We start from the raw sequence: 20970 nt of genomic DNA, 5'->3' as shown, positions 1-20970 counted from the left end.
GGTGCAGCCAGGGAGCTTTTGTAACTATTGTAAACCAACAGCTGGCTCCCAGGCAACTTACTGGGGCGGGGGCGGGGGCGGGGGTGGGGGGGGGAAGGGGGGCTTTCTGGGAGCCAGGCTTGGCCACACTGGGGCCCTCAAACTTCCCTTCAGACACATCCCCTCTCCCCATGCTGCTATTCCCACTGGAAACAAAAATAATTGCCTTCCTTTCTCACGCCAGCTTGAACACTGTACAGAGTATCACACCCTAGAGATGCCTAGAGAAAGAAAGTTGTTTATCTGCCCAGCCTCCAGCAGTGGGAGCCCAGCTGGAAAGACCACCGGCCTTGGTCCTTCCTCGGCTGCCAGATTTTCTCTGAGCAGCTTGGCCCAGGGGGCCCCTTGGTGGAGAAAGGATGTGAACTCCAGGTGTTCCCAGGGATGAGGGGGAGTGAGGCAGGATCCACCCTGGGAACTCAGGGTTGTCTGGGATGCCTTTTGTCAAGCCTGGAGCCTCTTAGGTCATCGTGTGTGTGTGTGTGTGTGTGTGTGTGTGTGTGTGTGTGTGATGAGTTGTGTGTATGTTTGTGAGTGTGTATATGTGACTGTGTGTCTGTGAATGTATATATGTGACTTTGTGAGTGTGTGTTGAGTGTGTGTATGTATGTGTGAGTGTGAGATGGTGTGATTGTGTATTTGTGTGTGACTTTTTTGGGGGGGCAGGGCAATGAGGGTTAAGTGACTTGCCCAGGGTCACACAGCTAGTGTCAAATGTCAGAGGCCAGATTTGAACTCAGGTCCTCCTGACTCCAGGGCCGGTGTTTTATCCACTGTGCCACCTAGCTGTCCTCTTTGTGTGTGACTTTGTAGAGAGCACAACTCCTATGGGCTGTCCACACTGTTCGAATGCCAATCTTAAACTTTCCTAAAAGACTACTTTGTGGAGAATTCACATCAGGAAGGTGCTCACATGGTGGTCAGAGTGATATGACACACTCAAGGTCTCTCTGAAGAACTTTGGAATTGCTTGCATGACATGGAAGACCCTGGCCCAGGACTACCCAGCTTGGCGTGCCCTCATCAGAGAAGGCGCTGTGCTCTATGAGCAAAGCAGAATTGAAGTAGCTCAAAAGAAATGCTAGATGAGCAAATTCAGAGACTCCACCCCAAATGTTCACATGGCTTATTTGTGCCCGACCTGTGGTAGAACTTCCAAGCTGGTCTGGTTGGCCACAAGTCAGACACCCTGTAACTTGACTCTAACATAGTGATGTCATTTTGGTTCTCTTCAAGAATGAAGACCACCAACCAAGCCACTGAGTAGGAATGTGTGTGTGTGACTTTGTGAGTCTGTGTGTTCTCAAGAGCACCAGTACAGGAGGGCACCTTGGACTTGTGTGAGCTGATTAGCCTGCCTCGAGGAAGAATAAGCAACAAATCGATTTCCACTTCTGCTGAAGCCCAGAGTGACATTTGTTAGACTCTATAGCCTCTAAGATGGAGTGCACACACTCGCATGTGTATCATTATGGTTGCTTGTATGCATTTCTTCTGTTTTAACTTTGCAAAACAAAACTGCAATGTCGTCCTCTCTCCTCCCTGCTTCCCCACATCAGTTTTTAGTATTTTAGTTTCAAAGTCTCTGTCACTCTGTGGGTTATCTTTATACCCAATCAAGAAGGTAGGGGTGCTCTGGAAAGAGCTGGATTTGTTCTCTGAAGACCTAGGTTCAAATCCTGACTTGGGCTAACTTTATGATCTTAAGTCCTTACTTGGAAACATCCTAGCTCTGAGGCTCTGGGAGTCACTTCTCCTCCTCTGCACCTTCATTTCCTCAACTGCAAAATGGGTATAATGAAACTTGCATTAGCTCCCTCCCATTGTGACAAGCCCTTGGCTAACCTTGGTATGTGGGGTCTGTGGGGCAGTGGGCTCCAACTGACTCCATCTGCTACCTCACACAATGGGTCCAGAATTTCCCCAAGATGGGGAAAAGATGAACATGTTAAAAGCCTGGAGTCCCTAGGTCCAAGGCCCTGGGAAAAGTCAATGCTTCCAGTCACTGGCAGCAGAAATGAACTGATCTTAGCCACCATCCCTTCCCTCTCCCAAGTGCCCTGGGGGAGGGAGGACAGCTGAGATCTGGCAGAAGCCCAGAGCAACTCCTTTCCTTGGGCCCTGCAGGGAATTCAATTTGCTGGGTGGATATCGGGCACCGACAGCTCTATAGACTACAGGGTCAGAGGGAGAATAGTGTCCAGCTCCTCATCAGAGAGAGAGATGCTCATGCCCTGTGACATACTCATCCCCGAGGCTGCCTGGTTCCCTCTCCTTTTTGTATGGGGCATCTAAAGAACCCAGGATTGGCAGCCAGGAAACCTGGCTGCCCCCTACTCCCTTTGACACTAATTCACTCTGTGACCCTCAGCAAGGCATTGCTGCATTCTGTGCCTCGGCTTCAATCTCTGTAAAAACAAGGAGATTGATCTCAACATCTCCCAAGGCTCATCACTGCTGAGAAATAGGAACCAAAGGTCCAGAGAGGGGTAGGGACTTCCTTGGGCTCTCACAGCAAACTGGAAGCCAGGTTTTGTGACTCTTGGGACCTCATCACATTGTTGCCTCTCATCAATACCACTTCCTCCCGGCTCTCTTCCCCACCCTGGCCATTCACCTCCCCAGCCTCTCCTCTGGGGCACCCATCTCCTGTGGAGATTGGGGGGGGAAGAATGGGACGGCCTGCTCTGGAATGTGGGGCCTGGGAGCTCCAGGGGAAGGGACCTGGGGGCTATTTCCAAGGAGAAATACAAACATACATCATCTCAAATATCAGAAATCTCTATGTGATGCTTTCCAGGGCCCAGCCCTCAAACAAGACAGGATGGACAGAGCAGGAGTCTGCAGCTGGTTCCCATCAACTGCAGAGAAGAGGGAGGCAGCCTGGAGAGTGGGACCATGTCCTCTTCTTCCCTGGAAAAGTGATTCACAGCTTTGCCTCCTCTCTGACCCAGGGCCGCTTTCCTGCCCAGCCCTGCCTCATCAGGCCCCACCAGCCCCTCTCTGGCCCCAGCCAGGGGCTGGAATCCAGGAGGCCCCTGAGAGACCATCTCGTCCAATGCCTGTATTTTATAGAGAGGGAGCCTGAGACCCCGAGAAGGGTGGCTGAGTGATCGCCAAGGTCACCCAGCCAACAGCAGCATTTTTCTTTCCATTTGTAACAGTTCTATTGTATCATTTGTACAAAAGTACAACCTCTTCTTCCCATTGCAAAGTGCATTCCCCAGAGTTCTACTATGTGGTATATAGGGAATATTACTCCTATTTTGCCGAGGAGGAAACTGAGGCAGAGAGGGAGAGAAAAGAGAGAGAGGAGAGAAGAGGGAGGAGGGAGAGTGAGAGAGTGAGACAGAGACAGGAGAGGGTGAGAGAGATAAAGACAGAGTGAGACAGAGAGAGATAGAAGAGGGAGGGAGAGAGAGACAGAGACAGAGACAGAGAGACACAGAGACAGAGACAGACACACAGAGACAGAGACAGAGACACAGAGAGAGAGACAGAGAGAGAGACAGACAGAGACAGAGAGACAGAGACAGAGAGACACAGAGACAGAGACAGAGAGACAGAGACAGACACACAGAGAGAGACAGAGACAGAGACACACAGAGAGAGACAGAGACACAGAGACACAGAGACAGAGACAGAGAGACAGAGACAGACACACAGAGAGAGACAGAGACAGAGACACACAGAGAGAGACAGAGAGAGAGAGAGAGACAGACAGACAGAGACAGAGAGGATAACTTGCCCAGTGGCACCCAGCTGATTAGGATGAAGGCTGTCTCCTGACTCCACAGACAGAGCCCCTTCACCAGTCATGCTCCTTCTCACCTACATGAAGATTCCATACAACTCCCTCCCCCTGCTCAATGGGGCATCAGTGCCAGCACTTGTGCTTTCTCCGTAGGGGTGGCACTGCTCTCCCCTCCCCTAAAAGGCAGGCTCTGGTTGTAAAATCTCTCTTTTTTTTTGTGAGGCAATTGGGGTTAAGTGACTTGCCCAGGGTCACACAGCTAGTAAGTGTCAAGTGTCTGAGGCCGGATTTGAACCCAGGTCCTCCTGACTCCAAGGCTAGTGCTCTATCCACTGCACCACCTAGCTGCCCCTAAAATCTCTCTTCTAGAGAGAATACTAGCGGGAGTATCAAGAAACTTTGGGTCCAGCTACCTTCTGCCCTTTACTTGCTAGGTGGGATGGTGGGCTAGTCACTTTCCCATCTGGGTCTCAGTTTATGGTTACTGCTTTTCCTCATTCACAGGACCACGGCAGAATTGAATGTCACCAATGGAAGGGTGTGTTAGCAATGGTGTCCATAGGAAAGCTCAAAGCTCTAGAGACTTGGAGGGGGTAGGGAGAATCTTCCAGGCAGTGTCTGTTATAGAAGGAAGAGGGCTGAGTTCAGAGTCCAACAAAATGGATTGGAATCCTGGCTCTGACAGTTAATACCTATGTGACGGTGGCAAATGTACTTGACCTGTCTGTACCTCAGTTTACCCATCTATAAAATAAGCGTGTTGGATGAGAGGTCTCTAATGTCTCATATGGCTCCAAGTTAATGATTTCATGGTTAGAATCCTGCTCCTGCCCTTCACAGGCCACGTTAAGTGAGGGCGATCCCTCCAGTTCTCAGGTTTTTCTCTCCTAAGGTAAGGGGATGGGGGTATAGGCTCAGAGGCCTATTTCTGCTGTGACTTATCTGGCAGGGGCAGTGCAGGCGTGGGCATGCTTATGAGGAAGAACCAACCTCCTCTTTGGGGATGTAACTCACCTCTCTGCATGAAGCTCTGACCCTAAAATGGCAGGAAGTCGTCCACTTCCACCCTGAGGAAGGGGTTGCACCAGGTCCGGATGCGCCAGACTGTGCTTTGGCCAATAATTGGGGGAAGAAGGCTCTCATAGGGGGTAGGGTTCACTACATAGATGTAAAACAGGACACTGCAGACGAACAGGCACAAACACCCCTTGGTCAAGAATGTCCAGGCTTTCCTGGGGGGAGAGAAGGGAAGAGAGGAGGTAGGGATCAAGTTCCTCCCTGATGCTGCTCTCCAGGAGCATGCACACTAGCATGGTGTAAAAGGCACAGGACTTGGATACATATCTCAGCTCTGTCACTAATTTGGTATGTGACCTTGGGAGAGATGCTAAGCCGCTCCAAGCCTCAGATTCCTATTACATAAACTAAGAGACTTTGACGAGGTGATATCTAAGGTTCCTCCCAGCTCTGACATTCTATGCTCTATGTTTTTAGTCCTTACATTTCATGTTTTAGAAGCACCTTCTCCAGCCCAGCTAGTTTTTGTTCTTAGGTTTCTTCTAGCTCTGACATTCTGTGATCCTATACTTTTGGGGGGCTTGGGGGTAAATAATTGAATTGGCATAGAAGAGAATTCCAGACCCCTGCCACCAACACTTCCTAGGTACAGTAGGCATTGGGCTAAATGTTTTGGTCCTAAAGAGGTCAAGGACTGGCCCATGGGCTATATTCTCAGTATCTACCAGCTACTGCTTAGAATGCTACCATCTTTGAACATTGTTGTTTGTCCTTCATTTTCTTTTCTTTCCTTATTTTTTTTTTGGTGAGGCAATTGGGGTTAAGTGACTTGCCTAGGGTCACACAGCTAGTAATTATTAAGTGTCTGAGGCCGGATTTGAACTCAGGTCCTCCTGAATCCAGGGCTGGTGCTCTATTCACTGTGCCACCTAGCTGCCCCTGTCCTTCATTTTCAAAGTGGAGCATGACTGATGTCATGACTTGCAATAAATTGGATTTAAGTGAGGGAGAGCTTTGCAAAGTCACCAGCTTCACTTTGTCCTCTGGGGCCATCTGGGTCCAGTGGCAAGATATGCATCAGGATGACTGGAGATGGCTCTATATGGTTTTTAAAAAAAGGCAATTGGGGGGGGGGCGCAGCTAGGTGATGCAGTAGATAAAGCACCAGCCTTGGATTCAGGAGGACCTGAGTTCAAATGTGACCGTAGACACTTGATACTTACTAGCTGTGAGACCCTGTGCAAGTCATTTAACCCTCATTTCCCCACAAAAAAAGGCAATTGGAGTTAAGTGACTTGCCCAGGGTCACATATCTAGCAGGTGTCTGAGGTTAGATGTGAACTCAGGTCCTCCCAACTTCAGGGCCAGTACTACCTCGCTGCCCCCATTGAACGTTACAGCTTTAGCATTTCAGAGAGCAGCTGTTCCCCCCCCCCATCAGTCAAGGAATCCTTTCTGAAGTGTTCATGATAGGGGGGGTCATCAAGACTCTGCCTGAACCACTGCAGTGACAAGCAGCTCATTACTTCTAGAGGCAGGCCATTTCACTGTTGGAGAGCTCCAGTCATTAGAAAACTATTTTCCCTGCTAATTAGAAGTTTACCACCTTTTAGTGGGGCCCAGCAGAAAGAAGGTGAATCCTCTTTGTACTTAACAGTCTTTTTTGTGTGTGGGGGGCAATGGGGTTAAATGACTTGCCCAAGGTCACACAGCTAGTAAGTGTCAAGTGTCTAAGGCTGGATTTGAACTCAGGTCCTCCTGAATCCAGGGCCTGTGCTTTATCCATTAACAGTCTTTTAAATCCAGGAAGTCAGCTACTAGGCCTACTCCTAGTGCTAAAAGTCACTGTTCTCTAGGGCAAACTTGCCTAATCCCTTTAGTTGATCATTACATGACAGATCTCAAGGCCACCCTGGTTGCCTTCTCTGGACACACTCTGGTTTATCCACATTCTCCCTAAAATGTGGTGCCCAGATCTGCCTGACCTTGGCAGAGGACAGGAGGCCGATTACTTCTTTATTCTTGGATGCTCTGCCTCCCAATGGTTCAATTAACTTTCGTGGTTGCCACCCCATTCTGCAGTTATATGGACCTCGATCTTTGAGACCCCCAGATCTTTTTCAGGCAAACTGTTGTCTCCATATCTTCAACTTGTGAAGTTGATTAAAAAAACCCCACCCCACCAGGTGCATGACTGCATTTTATCCCTATTAAATGTCCTTTTATTAGATTTACCCCAATATTTGAGCCTTCCAGTTTTTAGTTGAATCCTCATTCAGTTATTCAGTGCATGAATTGTCCCCCTAAGTATTCTGTCCTTGGTAAATTTCATTCATGCTTTTATCCAAGTCACCGATAAGAATGTACAGCAATAGGGGGCCAAGGATAGATCCCTGAGGCATTCCACTGGAGATACACTTTTGCCCTTCCCCTGGGATTGGAGATGTGCCTTCCTCCCTGCTCCCCTGCCACTGATATTTGTGTGTCTTATTCAGCAGAACTATCAGCAATGGGCATCAAGGCTTATTGAATGGCTCCAGTGAGCAATGATGTGATGCTGACCCAAACCACCCTTGAAGGTCCTTGCCATTGGGATGAGTTTCCCATAGAATGTAACCCTTGTGTATGCCCAGGAGGCCAGCTCCACCTACCTGGACCAGTTCTGGACATCTTTTCTTATAGTGGAAGGCGGCTGGGGTGGCTAGGGCAGAAGGAGAGAGGGAGGGGCTTACTGGGGGCTGGGAACTGGAAGGGGCCTTAAAGAGAATCCAGATCACACTCCTCCATTTCAACCTTTACACAAAACACCAATGTGCTCATTAGCAACCACTCCTACATTCAAGTAGAAAAAGCATATTTATCATTAAAAGCCAGGGTTAAAAACTGGGCATCTGTGAAAGGACATGGAGCCCAAAGTCAGATCTACTTCCTAAATCTGCAGTGGACTCTGAGTGTCTTGGGCATGCAAGAGCTTAAGGGATTATGTGACACCGGGAAAGTCACTTAATCAGTCTGGGACTTAGGAACGTCAGACCATAGAACAAAGCTTCTTAAGCTGTGGGTCACAACCCCACATGGGGTTGTGCAAATGGATGTGGGGGTTGTGAAAAATTTGGCAACAGTCAAAGGTTGTGTATATCTATTTTATATACTTATGTACCTGGGGTCACATTAAAAATTCTTTAGTGAAAAAGGGGTCAGAAGTGGAAAAAATTTAAGAAACTGCCATAGAACCTAGATCAGAGCTGAGAAAGGGCTTGGAGATCACTGTGGAACATACACCCCTGGGGGGGGTCATAGAGTTATTACTATGGGTCTGAGAAACCATATGTGACCCAAGCATTATCATTTGAATTTTATCCAGAACCAACAAAACATGCAAAGTGAGTTCAGTTCCCTGTGGGTGTGATTTAGGAAGCTTTTTGACATTGAAAAGGGATGGGTCCGGGGCTGCTCGGTGGCATTGTGGATAAAGCATTGGCCCTGCTGAGTTCAAATCTGGCCTCAGACACTTGACACTTACTAGTCGTGTGACCCTGGGCAAGTCACTTAACCCTCATTGCCCTGCCCCCAAAAAAGAAAAGAAAAGAAAAGAAAAGAAAAGAAAAGAAAAGAGGTGGGTCTATAGGGCTTCATACTTGAAAAGTTTGGGAAGTAATGCCCCAGAATTCTCCTGGAATTTTTTGTTTTTTGTTGTTCAGTCATTCCATTCACATCTAATTCTCCATGACCCATCTGGGGTTTTCTTAGCAAAGATACTGGAGGGGTTTGCCATTTCCTTTTCCAGCTCATTTAACAGATGAGAAAACTGAGGCAAATGAGGTTAAGTGACTTGCCCAGGGTCACACAGCCAGTAAGTGTCTGAGTCTGGATTTGAATTCAGGTCTTCCTGACTCCAGGCCCATTGCTCTTATCCACTGCAGTGCCACCTAGCTGCCCAGAATTTTACTGATGGGGAAAACTGAGGTCCAGAGAGGGGAAGTTACCCAAGATCATGCCATAAGTTAGGGACAGGGTGGGACTGGGCTGCTCTTTTCCCTGAGCCTACCTGCCTCTCTTAGAACATATTTGGCTTCCACTGAATAAGTTGATGGGGACAGGGAGGGATGGAAAGTGTGCTCACCTTCTTCTCCTGCATAAGCAAGCCTTTCCTGGTCAGAGTTTGGCATTGGGCCTTGTCCCTGTGCAAATCCAAGATAGCAGAGACTGTTCCAGAAACCCTGGGAAATCCAGTTTTCCATGGGCACAGTTCTGCTCTCCCTGGTTGTGTCATTGGGGGAGGGGAGGGTGTTCTGGGATGAAGGTGGTAATGAGGTCTTTTCATGCTGGACCGCCCCCCCCAACCACTTCCCTTCACTCAGCATCTTATTGGGGTGGGGGTAGTTCCTGCTCTCCAGGTATCTTGGGGGGTGGGGCAGGAGAAGGAAGGGGGCAGTTTAGGCAGGCTCATCACTTCAGTCAGCAGGGGTGCTGTTTGCCTATATTCACCGAAGGATTTCCATCCGGATGTCTTCCACCTCATCTAACACATCTCGGATATCCTTTTTGAGATTCTGAAACCGAGAACAGAGGAAAGAGCATCTGTGTTTTCTCAGTCCCCTCCTGCCCCACCCCCTGCTGCTGGGTACTGACCCTCCACTTCCTCCAGTCTACTTGTCCCTATCCCACTCCTCCTGTGCCCATCCCCCTGTTCTGTCTCTTTCTCAATTCTACTGCCCTCTGCTGGCTGTCTGCCCTGATCCTTCTGCTGTCTCTCCATCCCCCCCAACTCTACTTCCTCTTTGGTTCCCTCAGCTCACTGTCATCTGGTCCCTCAGCACACCCCTCTGCCCTAAATGCTTTGAGGATCTGTGTGGGTGATGCTTTTCTGAGCTGCTCGGTCTCTGGGGAAATGAGCTTGGAAGATCCTGCTATTTGTGGAGGGGGGGGGCAGAGAATTCTCCTGATCCCAGAGTCTGGGCGAACCCCAAGCTTGGGCCCCCCTCTGCCACTGCTTTTGCCCTAGCCTGGCTGGGGGCTTCCCAGAGGTTTGGCTGTGGCTAATAGCCCCTCCCTTCCCCCTGCCTAGTTCCCACCCAGGAGACAGGTCAACCTACCAGAAGTCCTTCAGCCTGGTTAGTCAAGGACATGTGAACTTCACTCATGCCATCCCACACCTGTGCAAGGAGGAACAGCAGACTTGGCCCTGTCATGGAGCTGACCCAACTCTTCACACCTCTTCTACAACTCCCTCCAGCCACCATGGTGGGCTCTATACTGGGAACCCCTTGTTTGTCCACAGGAAGCCTGCAGATGGTGCACCCTGGGACACTCTTATTCAGTCTGTTTGACTCTTTGTGACCCCATTTGGGATTTTCTTTTCTTTTTAAAGCAGGGCAATGAGAATTAAGTGACTTGCCCAGAGTCACACAGCTAGTAAGTGTCAAGTATTTGAAGCTGAATTTGAACTCAGGTCCTCCTGAATCCAGGGCCAGTGCTATATCTACTACACTGCCTAGCTGCCCCAATTTGGGACTTTCTTGGCAAAGATACAGGAGTGGTTTGCCATTTCCTTTTCCAGCTCATTTGACAGATGAGGAAATGGAGGCAGACAGTATGAAGTAACTTGCCCAGGGTCACACAGCTAGCAAGTGTCTGAGGCTAAATTTGAACTCAGAGATGAGTCTTCCTGATTCCAGGCTTATGGCTCTTGCACTATGGCACCCCCTGGTGGCCTCAGAATTAGGAAAATTTGTTCAAATCCTGGCACTGCCCCTCACAAGCTATGTGCCTCCCCTTTCAACCTCATTTTCCTCATGTGTTAAAGGATAACTAGACTATCTCTAAGGTTCTTTCCAGCTCTGATGCTCTTTGGTTCTATGAGACTTTGAGGTAAGAGGAAAGGTGGGACTCTGGGTGGGGATTGGGGTGGCACCAAGACACTGGGGAAGGGGCAGTTCCCAACTGTGGCCACAAGGTGGAGCAGTGACTCCACATTTGGCCACAGCTGACTTAAGGAGCCTACCCAACAACTGCTCCCTTATCTAGAACAACAACAACTATTACTACAGCCAGTCTTTATATGGTGTTTTCCATGTGCCAAACACTGTGTTAAATGCTTTACAATTATTACCTCATTTGATACAACAACCCTGAGAAGCAAGTGCTCTTATCATCCACATTCTACAAATGAGGAAACCGAGGCAGACTGAGGTGAAGTGATTTGCTCAGGGTCACCCAGCTAGCAAGTGTCTGAGGCTGGATTTGAACTCAGGTCTTCCTGACTTCAGATGTGGGGCTCTATCTACTGCACCACTAAGCTGTCCCTCTGAGAAAATACTTCCTCTATGGGAAGTCATGTGAGGATCATTCTCCCTATTTTGCCGATGAAAAACTAAAGTCAGGAGAGCATCACAGGATCTCAGAGCTTCCCAAGAGCTCAGAGGTCATCTAGATCAAGTGGTACCTGAAGCAAAGGCCAAGTGACCTTATCAGGAAGATGGTCCAATCAAGAATGGAGCTTGAATCAAGACCTTCTGGCTATAAGCCTCTGTTCTATGCTAACTGAGGCTAAGCTAACTAAGGCTGCCTTCCTCTTAGAAGGAAGATGTGTGCGCGTGTGCACGTGCACACACACACACACATACATACAGAACATATATATATATATATACATACAGATATGTATTATACATATACAGATAGATAGATATTATTTGATCCTTATCCAACACCCAGGAGGTAAGTATTTATATTAACCCCACCATATAGATGAAACAGAGGAAACAGAGCTTAAGAGATGTGCTCAGTCACAGCTAGTCTGAAGTAGGATTTTAACTCAGGTCTTCCTGACTCCAGGCCAGCCCCTACTGATTCATTCCTTTTTTTGGGGGGGGGGTTTGCAGGGCAATGAGGGTTAAGTGACTTGCCCAGGGTCACACAGCTAGTAAGTGTCAAATGTATGCGGCTGGATTTGAACTCACATCCCCCTGAATCCAGGGCCAGTGCTTTATCCACTGTGCCACCTAGCTGCCCCTACTGATTCATTGCTAACCACCCTGGCTGCCTCAACTCATCAACTAATTGCTTCAAGGCATCTTAGAATTTTATAAACAAAGTATGTTAGAATCTGAGAGACAAAATAGTTTTTTTTTAATTGAGGCAATTTGGGGTTAAGTGACTTGCCCAGGGTCACACAGCTAGTAAGTGTTAATTGTCTGAGGCTGGATTTGAACTCAGGTCCTCCTGACTCCAAGGCCAGTGCTCTATCCACTGCGCCACCTAGCTGCCCTGAGATGAAGTATTTTTAAAATGGGTTTAGATTATAGAAATTGTTTCTAATCCTTAGATGTACTATCCTTAGAAATGTACTATCAGACTCTAAGAATTTTGTGATTAAGCTTACAAATTTAGAGACAAAATATCCAATTTATCCCTAGATACAAAGTATCTTAGAATCTTGGCAACAAAAATCTAACAATCCTAGAAATTGTCTTAGGATTTTTGCAACAAAGTATCTTAGTCTAAGAGCATGCTGGTAGGCATTGAGTTCCTGAATTCTTTAACATTTGAATCTTAAAGACCAATGTTCTTAGAATTTTAGAAACAAAGTATTATACATTCTAAGAAAAAGGCACCAGAATTTTAGAGACATAGTATCTTAGACTTTTTTTTTTTTTTTTGCAGGGCAATGAGGGTTAAGTGACTTGCCCAGGGTCACACAGCTAGTAAGTGTCAAGTGTCTGAGGCTGGATTTGAACTCAGGTACTCCTGACTCCAGGGCCGGTGCTCTATCCAATGCGCCATCTAGCTGCCCCCATCTTAGACTTTTATAGACAAACTGCTTTAGAAACAGCATCTGACTTTCCCAAAGGTTTCCCTCTTTAGAAATAAATAGTGTCAGGGGGCGGCTAGGTGGCGCAGTGGATAAAGCACTGGCCCTGGATTCAGGAGTACCTGAGTTCAAATCCGGCCTCAGACACTTGACACTTACTAGCTGTGTGACCCTGGGCAAGTCACTTAACCCCCATTGCCCCACAAAAAAAAAAAAAAAGAAAAAAAAAAGAAATAGTGTCGGGGCAGCTAGGTGGCGCAGTGGATAGAGCACCAGCCCTGGAGTCAGGAGTACCTGAGTTTAAATCCGGCCTCAGACAGTTAACACTTACTAGCTGTGTTACCCTGGGCAAGTCACTTAACCCCATTTGCCTCACTAAAAAAAAAAAAAAAAGAAAGAAATAGTGTCAGATTCTTAGAATTATGCGGAGCCTGAAACCCTCAGAGACAGAGGGGCAGAATCTAGGAGAACTAAAATCTTCAAGAAGAACTGAATCTTCATTGGAGTTGGAAGACTTGATGTTGTCAGATGTTACTATGGGTGAACCACAGAAAACTCTGAGACCCAGTTTCCTCATCTGTAAAATGGGGGTAACAATTATATAGGAGTCTTTGTTGTATCATGGGTTTAGAGGGCTTTATCAAGAGACCTTGTCAACCAACCCCTTTCAATTTTATAGATGGGGAGGCTGAGGCCTGAGAAGTGGAGGGGGGCTTCTTCAGACCCACACGGTGCTATTGCATGGTGCACATCCAGGATTCAGCCTCAGATCTTCTGACCCCAGACTGTGTGAGGCTCTTGGTATCTACTCCTGCATTGAGCACTTTTCACAACCACAGAGCTGGGTAAACCTTAAAGCACTTTAAAATGGGAGCAGCAGCTGATGTCATGGTGTCTATTGTTATTAGTATTTTGGAGGAACTAGGGAAGGGCAGCTCCCTGGAGGAGTGAAGATTTCAGCTCTAGTTGCCCCCGGCTTAAATCCAGTTGCTGCTTTCCTCCCACAGAACCACACTGGAAATATGTGACCTAGGCCAAAGCCTGGGGCTGGAACTGGGGCTCAGCTGGGGTCAGATTGGTTGGGAGGATGGGGAAGGGACTGGATGACCCTTAGAGAGCCCACCCACCTGAGGAGATTGGTGTGTTACCTCTGTGATAGATGTCTTCTTTCTTTCAAAGGACAGCCTCATCTGCTGCAGCTCTTTCTGGGGGGGTCAGGAAGGGAGAGCCTTAGGAGGGCAGCTCAGTGACTTGGGCTGTGGATTGCCCTCAGGTCAGGGTGGTGGCAAGGAAGATAGTGCCGTCCCAGGGGTGGAGCAGGAGTTACAAGGAGGGGAGGATAGCCCATATCACTGGGCTTAAACTTGGCTTCATCTTCATTATCCCCTGCCCTCTGCCAACCCCATCCTAAGCTCCATACCCTTCCTTGCAGGCTGATGAGGGTGAAGTGGTGGGGGAATAGAGGAGAATCAAGAGGAGTGGTGAAATTTCTGCAGTAGGTAGTGCTTTCAGGTGAAGGGTCCTTCCTGCCTGGGCTGGAGCATAGAGAGTTGACAAGGACCTCCCAAAGAATATCCTAGTACCCAGAGTTTTCAGTCCTGGTACTACCTCCCCCAGGCATCTCTCTGAAGGGGCCCTTAGGAACATAGGACTATGGGCTCATCTGGTCCAGCTCTGAGGAAACTGAGGCTCAGAGCCTTGCCCAACATCACCCTAGTATTGTTAGAATCACAACACTCCCAGCTTCTACACCTGAAGCCCAGGATCAGAGCTGCCTCTCCTGTCAGAGCCTCCATTGGGATTGGAGGCCAGCCTTGGCTGGGACAAGTGGCACTTCTGGACTCTGGGCTTCTCTTTGTCTTACCTGGGACTTCTCTGTGAAGGGGTCTTCGTGAGGGCAGATTTTTTGTTTTAGCACCTGCACTGTCCTTGGGTCATCCATCATCTGGGGACAGTCCTTCTCCTGGGACATTCCAGGGAGCCCCCAATAAAGTTATCTACCATAGCTGGACTGGGGGAGGGGGGAGGGGGGAGCCCTCCCATTCTGACCCGATGTCCCTCCTCCCACAACCCCTGCCCCCACTCCCCCAACCCCCCCTCCTGCTTAAGAGTCCTGGCCCCCACCTTCCCACCCCCACAAGCTGCTGGCATCCCAGGCCCTTACCCAGGCCAGGATCTGTAACTGGCGCTGATGGTTGGGGCACATGGGGATAAAGTCCTGCCTCATCTCTCTTGGCTCCATGATGTCTTCGAGCTGCCCCCTCAGATCCTGGTTCATATCTTTCTATAAAGACAAGTCAAGAGCATACCAGGTAGAGTCAGAGGACCCAAGTTAACATCTCAATTTTGCTCTTTACTATCCATGAGATCTTAGAAGCGAGTCCCCTGTGGTCTCTGGGCCTCAGTGGCATAATGAATGAGGTGGATTAGATGACCTGTGGCCCTTTTCATCTCTAAATTCCATGAAATTGGAGGAAGCCCAATGGGCCCATTTTTCTGATGTCAACACTGATCCTGGCCCTTCCCTCAGTCAGGTGAAGAGCCATTTTCAACCTTTCTTCTTGCCTTTCTCTGTGTGGCCATGGTTAGGACAAACCAAGAAGGTCTGGCTCTGAGATCTGCCCAAAGTCTGGCTCTGGACTCTGAGCTCAGATCTCATCAGCAAACTCAGTCTGGTCCCTTCCTGGTTCCCCTAACAGCAGTCCCCCCTCCCTTCTGGGGAGGGGCCTGGACTCTCCAGATGTATTATTAAGGGCAAAGGAAGATGGCAAGCAAGGAGAGAAAGGAAAAGGGGGCCATCACAAGTGGGCTGTCTGTCTGTGAGGGAAGCAAGTCCCACGAATACCTAGGCCTGGGAAAACTGGGATGGGACCAAGACTCCAAAGGAAATAACTCTGAACCCATCCTCCTTCATCTGCCAACATCCTGAAAACAATTTAGAGCTGAGAGGACACTTAGAATCAAGAATCATAGCTGGGAGGGGCCTGAGAACAGGGGATGTCAGGGCTGGGAAGGGGCCTGAGAACAGGGGATGTCAGGGCTGGGAAGGGGCCTGAGAACAGGGGATGTCAGGGCTGGGAAGGGGCCCGAGAACAGGGAATGTCAGGGCTGGGAAGGGGCCTGAGAACAGGGGATGTCAGGGCTGGGAGGGGCCTGAGAACAGGGTATATATGCCAATTAATCAATCAACAGGCATTTAATAATTACCTGGTATATGGCAGTAAGTGACAGCTTCTGGGAATATTCTTGGCATTGGCCAAGAATAAAACAAATCCCTACTTGAAAGATTACATTTACAGATGGGGAAACTGAGGTCAAGGAATTTAAATAAAACAACCAAAGGCATGCACCTGGCACATAGCAGGTAAAGACCTGAATGCTATGTCCTCTGATCACACACCCAGAAATCCACCCCCCCCCCTCCTTGTCACAGCTCCTGACACTGAGCCACTGAGGAGAAGTTTAGGAGTGCTTGGGGATCAGGGTCCCTACCAGTCTTTGGTTGGCCTGCTCTAGTTCCAGGATGGTGTCCCTCTCCTTGTAGGGGCTCAGGTTCACCACTGAGCATCGGAGAAGCCGGGGTTGGCCTGTTACCGTGTGTGGCTGCATAGGCGGTGGGGGTGGTGGCGGAGGTGGTGGGTACCTGTGTAATCTCTCTCTGCTGTTGGAAGAAGACAAGGACACAGGCTAGTGAGTGCCCAGGATATGGCAGTAGCTTGGGGCCCTTCTGTGAGGATGAGACCTGCAGAAGGGCTGGGGTGGGGTGGGGGTACACAGTGAAGGCCCAAGGCCATGGTGGGTGGGTGTGCCTGCCCAGGCCATGTAAACCCTGGGAAACTAAAGATCTAATGTGGGGCCAGGGCCACAGTGTGAGGGTGGGGACTTGGCAGGGTGTGGGGCTCAGGAATGGTGGGGCTCAGAGCTGGTGCAGAGTGACCAGCTAGGACAGGAGCTATGTGAGCTTTCCTCCCCCAGGCTCCCTCCTTCAGCCACATGCAGCTCATTTGGAGGAAGGGATTTGCCTTTGACTTCCTTAGAGGGAGTTTCCTTATCTCCATTCCTAGAACCAAGGCTAAGTGTCCCAGGCTGGGGAGCTCAGAAGACTGGCCTCTGATAGCCCTGGGCTGGTAAGCAGGGCAGAGGGCAGTGAGGAGGGTGGGATAGAAGGGGAAACCTAGGATAGGCTCTGCTGGAGGGGGGTCCTCACTGTGGGCTGAGAAAGATCCATGATTGGAGTTTCCAGGAATTTAGCCCCATAAAAGATCTGGGGTCTGCCTCTTTCCTCACTAACCAGGACTGGTCTCCTCTTCCTAGGTCGCCCTTCCCCTGCCTGATCTGTCTCTCCCTTTCTCTCTGTCTTCATCTCTTTGTCCCTCCCCAGTGCCCATTTTTGTCACTCACATCTATTCTCTCCCTCCCTCCCTTTGCCCCTGTTTCTACTTCTCTTATCTCTGCCCATTTTATCTCTGTCTTTGTGCTACCTCTCCTTCCTTCTCTGTCTTGTCTGTCTTGCTCTCATCTGTTTTTGCCTCAATCTCTGTGCCTCTCAAATCTGTTTTCTCCTGTCTTTTTCTGTCACTGCTTTTGTCTCTGTTCCTGACTTTCTCTCTCTCTCTCTCTCTCTCTCTCTCTCTCTCTCTCTCTCTCTCTCTCTCTCTCTCTCTCTCTCTCCTTTTTACTCTGTTCCTGACTTTCTATCTGTTCTCTCTCCCTTTTTGTCTCTCTCTCACAAGACTCTTGCAGTTGTGGTGGGGTTTTTTGATGCTGTTTTTAAACTCTCCCTCCTGCCTCTCTCCACAGACTTGAGATGTGTGTGGTGAAGAGGGATGTTGGACAGAGCTGTTGGCTTCCATCTGCCTTTTTCTCGAGTCCCCTGCCTGGTCTCTGGGCTTCTGTCCAGCTCCCTACAGTTCTGATGGCCCAAGCCAGCCCCAAATCTCTCCTCTTGATGCTCTGGAGACAAGGAAAGGTGGAGGACTTTGAACTGGTAGCTAGAGCTCTTTGTAAGCAGAGAGTCCGCGTTGGAATGGCCCGTGGAGATCGCACAGCACAAGCCATGCCTGTCTTCCCAGGAAGGGGGGGGGGGGTCACTTTAAAAGTGATATCCAGTCCAACAACCTACAGATGAGGAAACTAGCTCAGGGTTACAGAGCTAGCAAATAAAAGAGCTGAACTTGAACTCAAAACTTTCTGACTCCAAACGAATCCCATCTGGCTAAACTAGACCTGAGGGGATTGGACATGAGCTGGCCACTTCCAGCCCCACACCCTACAGCTTCCTAATTCCCCAAGATGATGCCTTAGCTGAGGGTCTCCTCCCCTCCAACTTCTGATCTGTGATCCTGGCCCCTCTGGCTCTGCTCTCTACTGGCCCAGGTTTAGGGGGTGGAAGGGGGAATTACTCACAATTCCCCATGCGGGTTAGTCCAGGAATCATCCATCATGTGTCCCACTAGGAGAGAGACATATGTGGGCTGCCGTTTGGGAAAGGGGGGTGGGGGCTTGGGCAGAGCTCGGTTTTCCTCCTCTTCAGCTTTTGCCTCCCAGTTTCCAGTGTGTCCAGGGTCCTCCCCACTCCCTTTCCCACACTGGCCTTTATGTCTGACCTCAGTCCTCCCCTCTTCTAGAGACAATGCAGTCCAGCCCTACCTGTGGCTCCCCAGGCCACAGCTGCTAGCCTGTCATAATGGGTTCTGGAGGCAGGGGCGGGGCCTGTGAGGGCTGGTCAGGGGGGAGTCACAATAGGTCAGGGGAGCTGAACAGGGGAAAGCACACTGAGCTTCTCATGGTGTCTTCCCCCAGCCTTGTTTGCTGCTGACAATTCCACCAACCAACTCTTAAAAACTTGCATGGGGTCTTTAAGGTGTTGTCATCTCTAGTATCCTAAACCCAGTCAGTCAGTCAGTCCAGTCAGTCAGTCAGTCAGTTAGTCAGTCAGTCAGTCAGTCAGTCAGTCAGTCAGTCAGTCAGTCAGTCAGTCAACAAGCATTCTTTAAGCACCTACTGAATGTTGGTCACTGCCGAGCACTGGGGATACACAAAGACAGAAGACAATGCCCATGGATTGTCTCATGGAACTCACAGTCTAATGGGAGAGACAAGCAAGCCACAGTATACAAACAAGTACAGACCTATCCAAACCATAAATGCCCACATGATAAGTTAGGGGTAGTCAACAGAGGGTAAGCACTACCATTAAGATATTGGGGAAGACTTCCTGTAGAAAGTAGGAAGACAGGAGGCAGAGACGAGGAGGGAGAGTGTTCTAAGCTTGGGGGACACAGCCAGAGACAAGGCCAAGAGTTGGGAGATGGAGGGTCCTGTTCAGGGAATGGCTCATTGTCACTGAATTGAAGAGAACCTGTTGGGGAGTGAGGAGTTAGGAGACTGCATGGGGGGGGGGGGTTAAAGGGCTTGGAGTGCCAAACAGAGTCTTTTCTACTAGATCCTGGAGTTTTTGAGGAGGGGGATGACATGACCAGACTTGAGCTTTAGGAAGATCACTTTGATAGCTGAATGAAGTGGGGAGAGACTTGAAGCAGGCAGATGTACAGCAGCCACTGCAGTCGTGGTCAGGGTCTCCACTGGGGTGGGGGCAGGGTCAGTGGAGAGAAGGGGGAGATGGTCCAAAGGGGACATCGACAGGCTTTGGCAATGGATATTGGAATATGGGAGTGGGGTGGGGTGGGTGAGAGACAGTGAGGAATCCAGAATGACTCCTAGGTCTTGAGGGATGGGGACACAGGTGTCACCCCCTACAGTAACAGGGGAGGTAGGAGGCGGGATAGGTTTGGAGGGAAAGAAAATGAGTTCTGCTTTGGAGATGTTAGATGCCAACTGGCCATCCAGTTTGAGATGGCTGAAAGGCATTTGGAGACTGGATGTTAACAGAGAGGCTGAGGCTGGACAAGTAGATCTAGACAGAGGTAGAAGGGAACTCAGAGGCTGAGTCCGAATCTCCTTCATTTTACATATGAGGAAACTGAGTCTCAGAGGAGAGAAATGACTTGCCCAAGGTCACCCAGGTGGTGAGCATCATTTGGTTTAACCCCTCCCCCCATTAAAAATTTCTTAAATGTTTACTGTCATCTTTTGGTTTTGCATCAACTTTATTTCTGAATACAGAGCAGCCCATTGTCCACCATGCCTGTTTCCCACCTGGAGCATGGACTTTGTGAAGAAAAGGCTGCAGAGCAGCTAGGTGGTGCTGCAGTGGATAGAGCACCGGCCCTGGATTCAGGAGAACTTGAGTTCAAATCTGGCTTCAGACACTTGGCACTTACTAGCTGTGTGACCCTGGGCAAGTCACTTAACCCTCATTGCCCCACAGAAGAAGAAGAAGGAGGAGGAGGAGGAGAAGGAGGAGAAGAAGAAGAAGAAGAAGAAGAAGAAGAAGAAGAAGAAGAAGAAGAAGAAGAAGAAGAAGAAGAAGAAGAAGAAGCTGCAATTGGTTTCTCCCTTGGGGTTTCAGGGACCAGCTTTGGTATTATAACCATACACCATTCTTCCATTTAGTGCTGTTTTCTCCATGGATGTGGTGGTACTCTCTGTGTGTAGATGTGTGTGTGTGTGCATGCACGTGTATACGCTGTGTGTCTGCATTGTGGACATGCATACGTGTGTATGCATATGTGTGAGTGTGTACATGTGTGCATGTGCATTGTGTAAGGCATGCACATGTACATGTATGTGCTTGTGTGTATGTGTATAATTTGCCTCCCACCATCTCATTTTCCAGACAAGGAAACAAAACCCTGGAGGGGGGCTTGATTTGCCAGGTAGGAAGTGTGCCACCAAGCTGGGACTTAGATCCAGGCTTTCCCCTCCAGACCCAGAATTCCTTCTTTCCTCCCTACACTGGACGATTCTCTGGATCCAACGGTCCTCAGGGAGCGGTAAGAAGGATCGAGGACAGCCTTGGCCACTGTCTGTGGTGGTCATTAATGCTAATAATAAACAATCCTGTGACTTTGAGAATCCACAACTCCATGCACTCTCTCCAGACACAAATCCCAAACCACAGTGTTTCTGTGGCTTTGGAATTTGTGGCCAAAGGAAACGGTAGCCTGGCAGGGAGCGCTTGACCACCAGTGAGGCTGGACCTTGGACAAGGACCTGAGACCTTCCCAGAAGGCCAGGGCAGCCGAGCAGAAGCCCAGGGAGGGCAGGGACTGTCTCATTTTGCCTTTGCTTCTCTGGCACAAAGTACCCAGTACCTGCAGGACACCTGAATTTAGAGCTGGCAGAGATCTCAGAGGGCATTTATCTGGTCCCTTCTGATGTAGGAGGCAAAAAGGGGTTAACAGGAAAACCTCAGACCCTGATCCAATTTAGATCTGAGCTGAAG

The 20970-nt window shown here is 49.2% G+C and overlaps 1 protein-coding gene across 1 annotated transcript; it reads right to left on the bottom strand.

Annotated features, from left to right (window-relative positions):
* Positions 1–4829: 4829 nt before the first annotated feature.
* Positions 4830–20564, bottom strand: CCDC188 (coiled-coil domain containing 188). Its single transcript, XM_043989590.1, has 12 exons — positions 20480–20564; positions 18273–18344; positions 18030–18075; positions 16116–16284; positions 14788–14907; positions 14488–14586; positions 13751–13828; positions 9907–9966; positions 9299–9363; positions 8934–8991; positions 7462–7511; positions 4830–5025 (listed from the first exon to the last, which is right to left on the bottom strand). Exons 1-12 carry the CDS (start codon positions 20562–20564, stop codon positions 4830–4832), a joined length of 1098 nt encoding a protein of 365 aa, XP_043845525.1.
* Between the last annotated feature and the right edge of the window lie 406 nt (positions 20565–20970).

This window comes from Dromiciops gliroides, chromosome 1, assembly GCF_019393635.1.
Source record: "Dromiciops gliroides isolate mDroGli1 chromosome 1, mDroGli1.pri, whole genome shotgun sequence".
In the NCBI taxonomy this organism is placed as follows: Eukaryota; Metazoa; Chordata; class Mammalia; order Microbiotheria; family Microbiotheriidae; genus Dromiciops; species Dromiciops gliroides.
The sequence above is the reverse complement of the archived record's forward strand: the minus strand, read 5'-3'. Positions and strand labels throughout refer to the sequence as shown.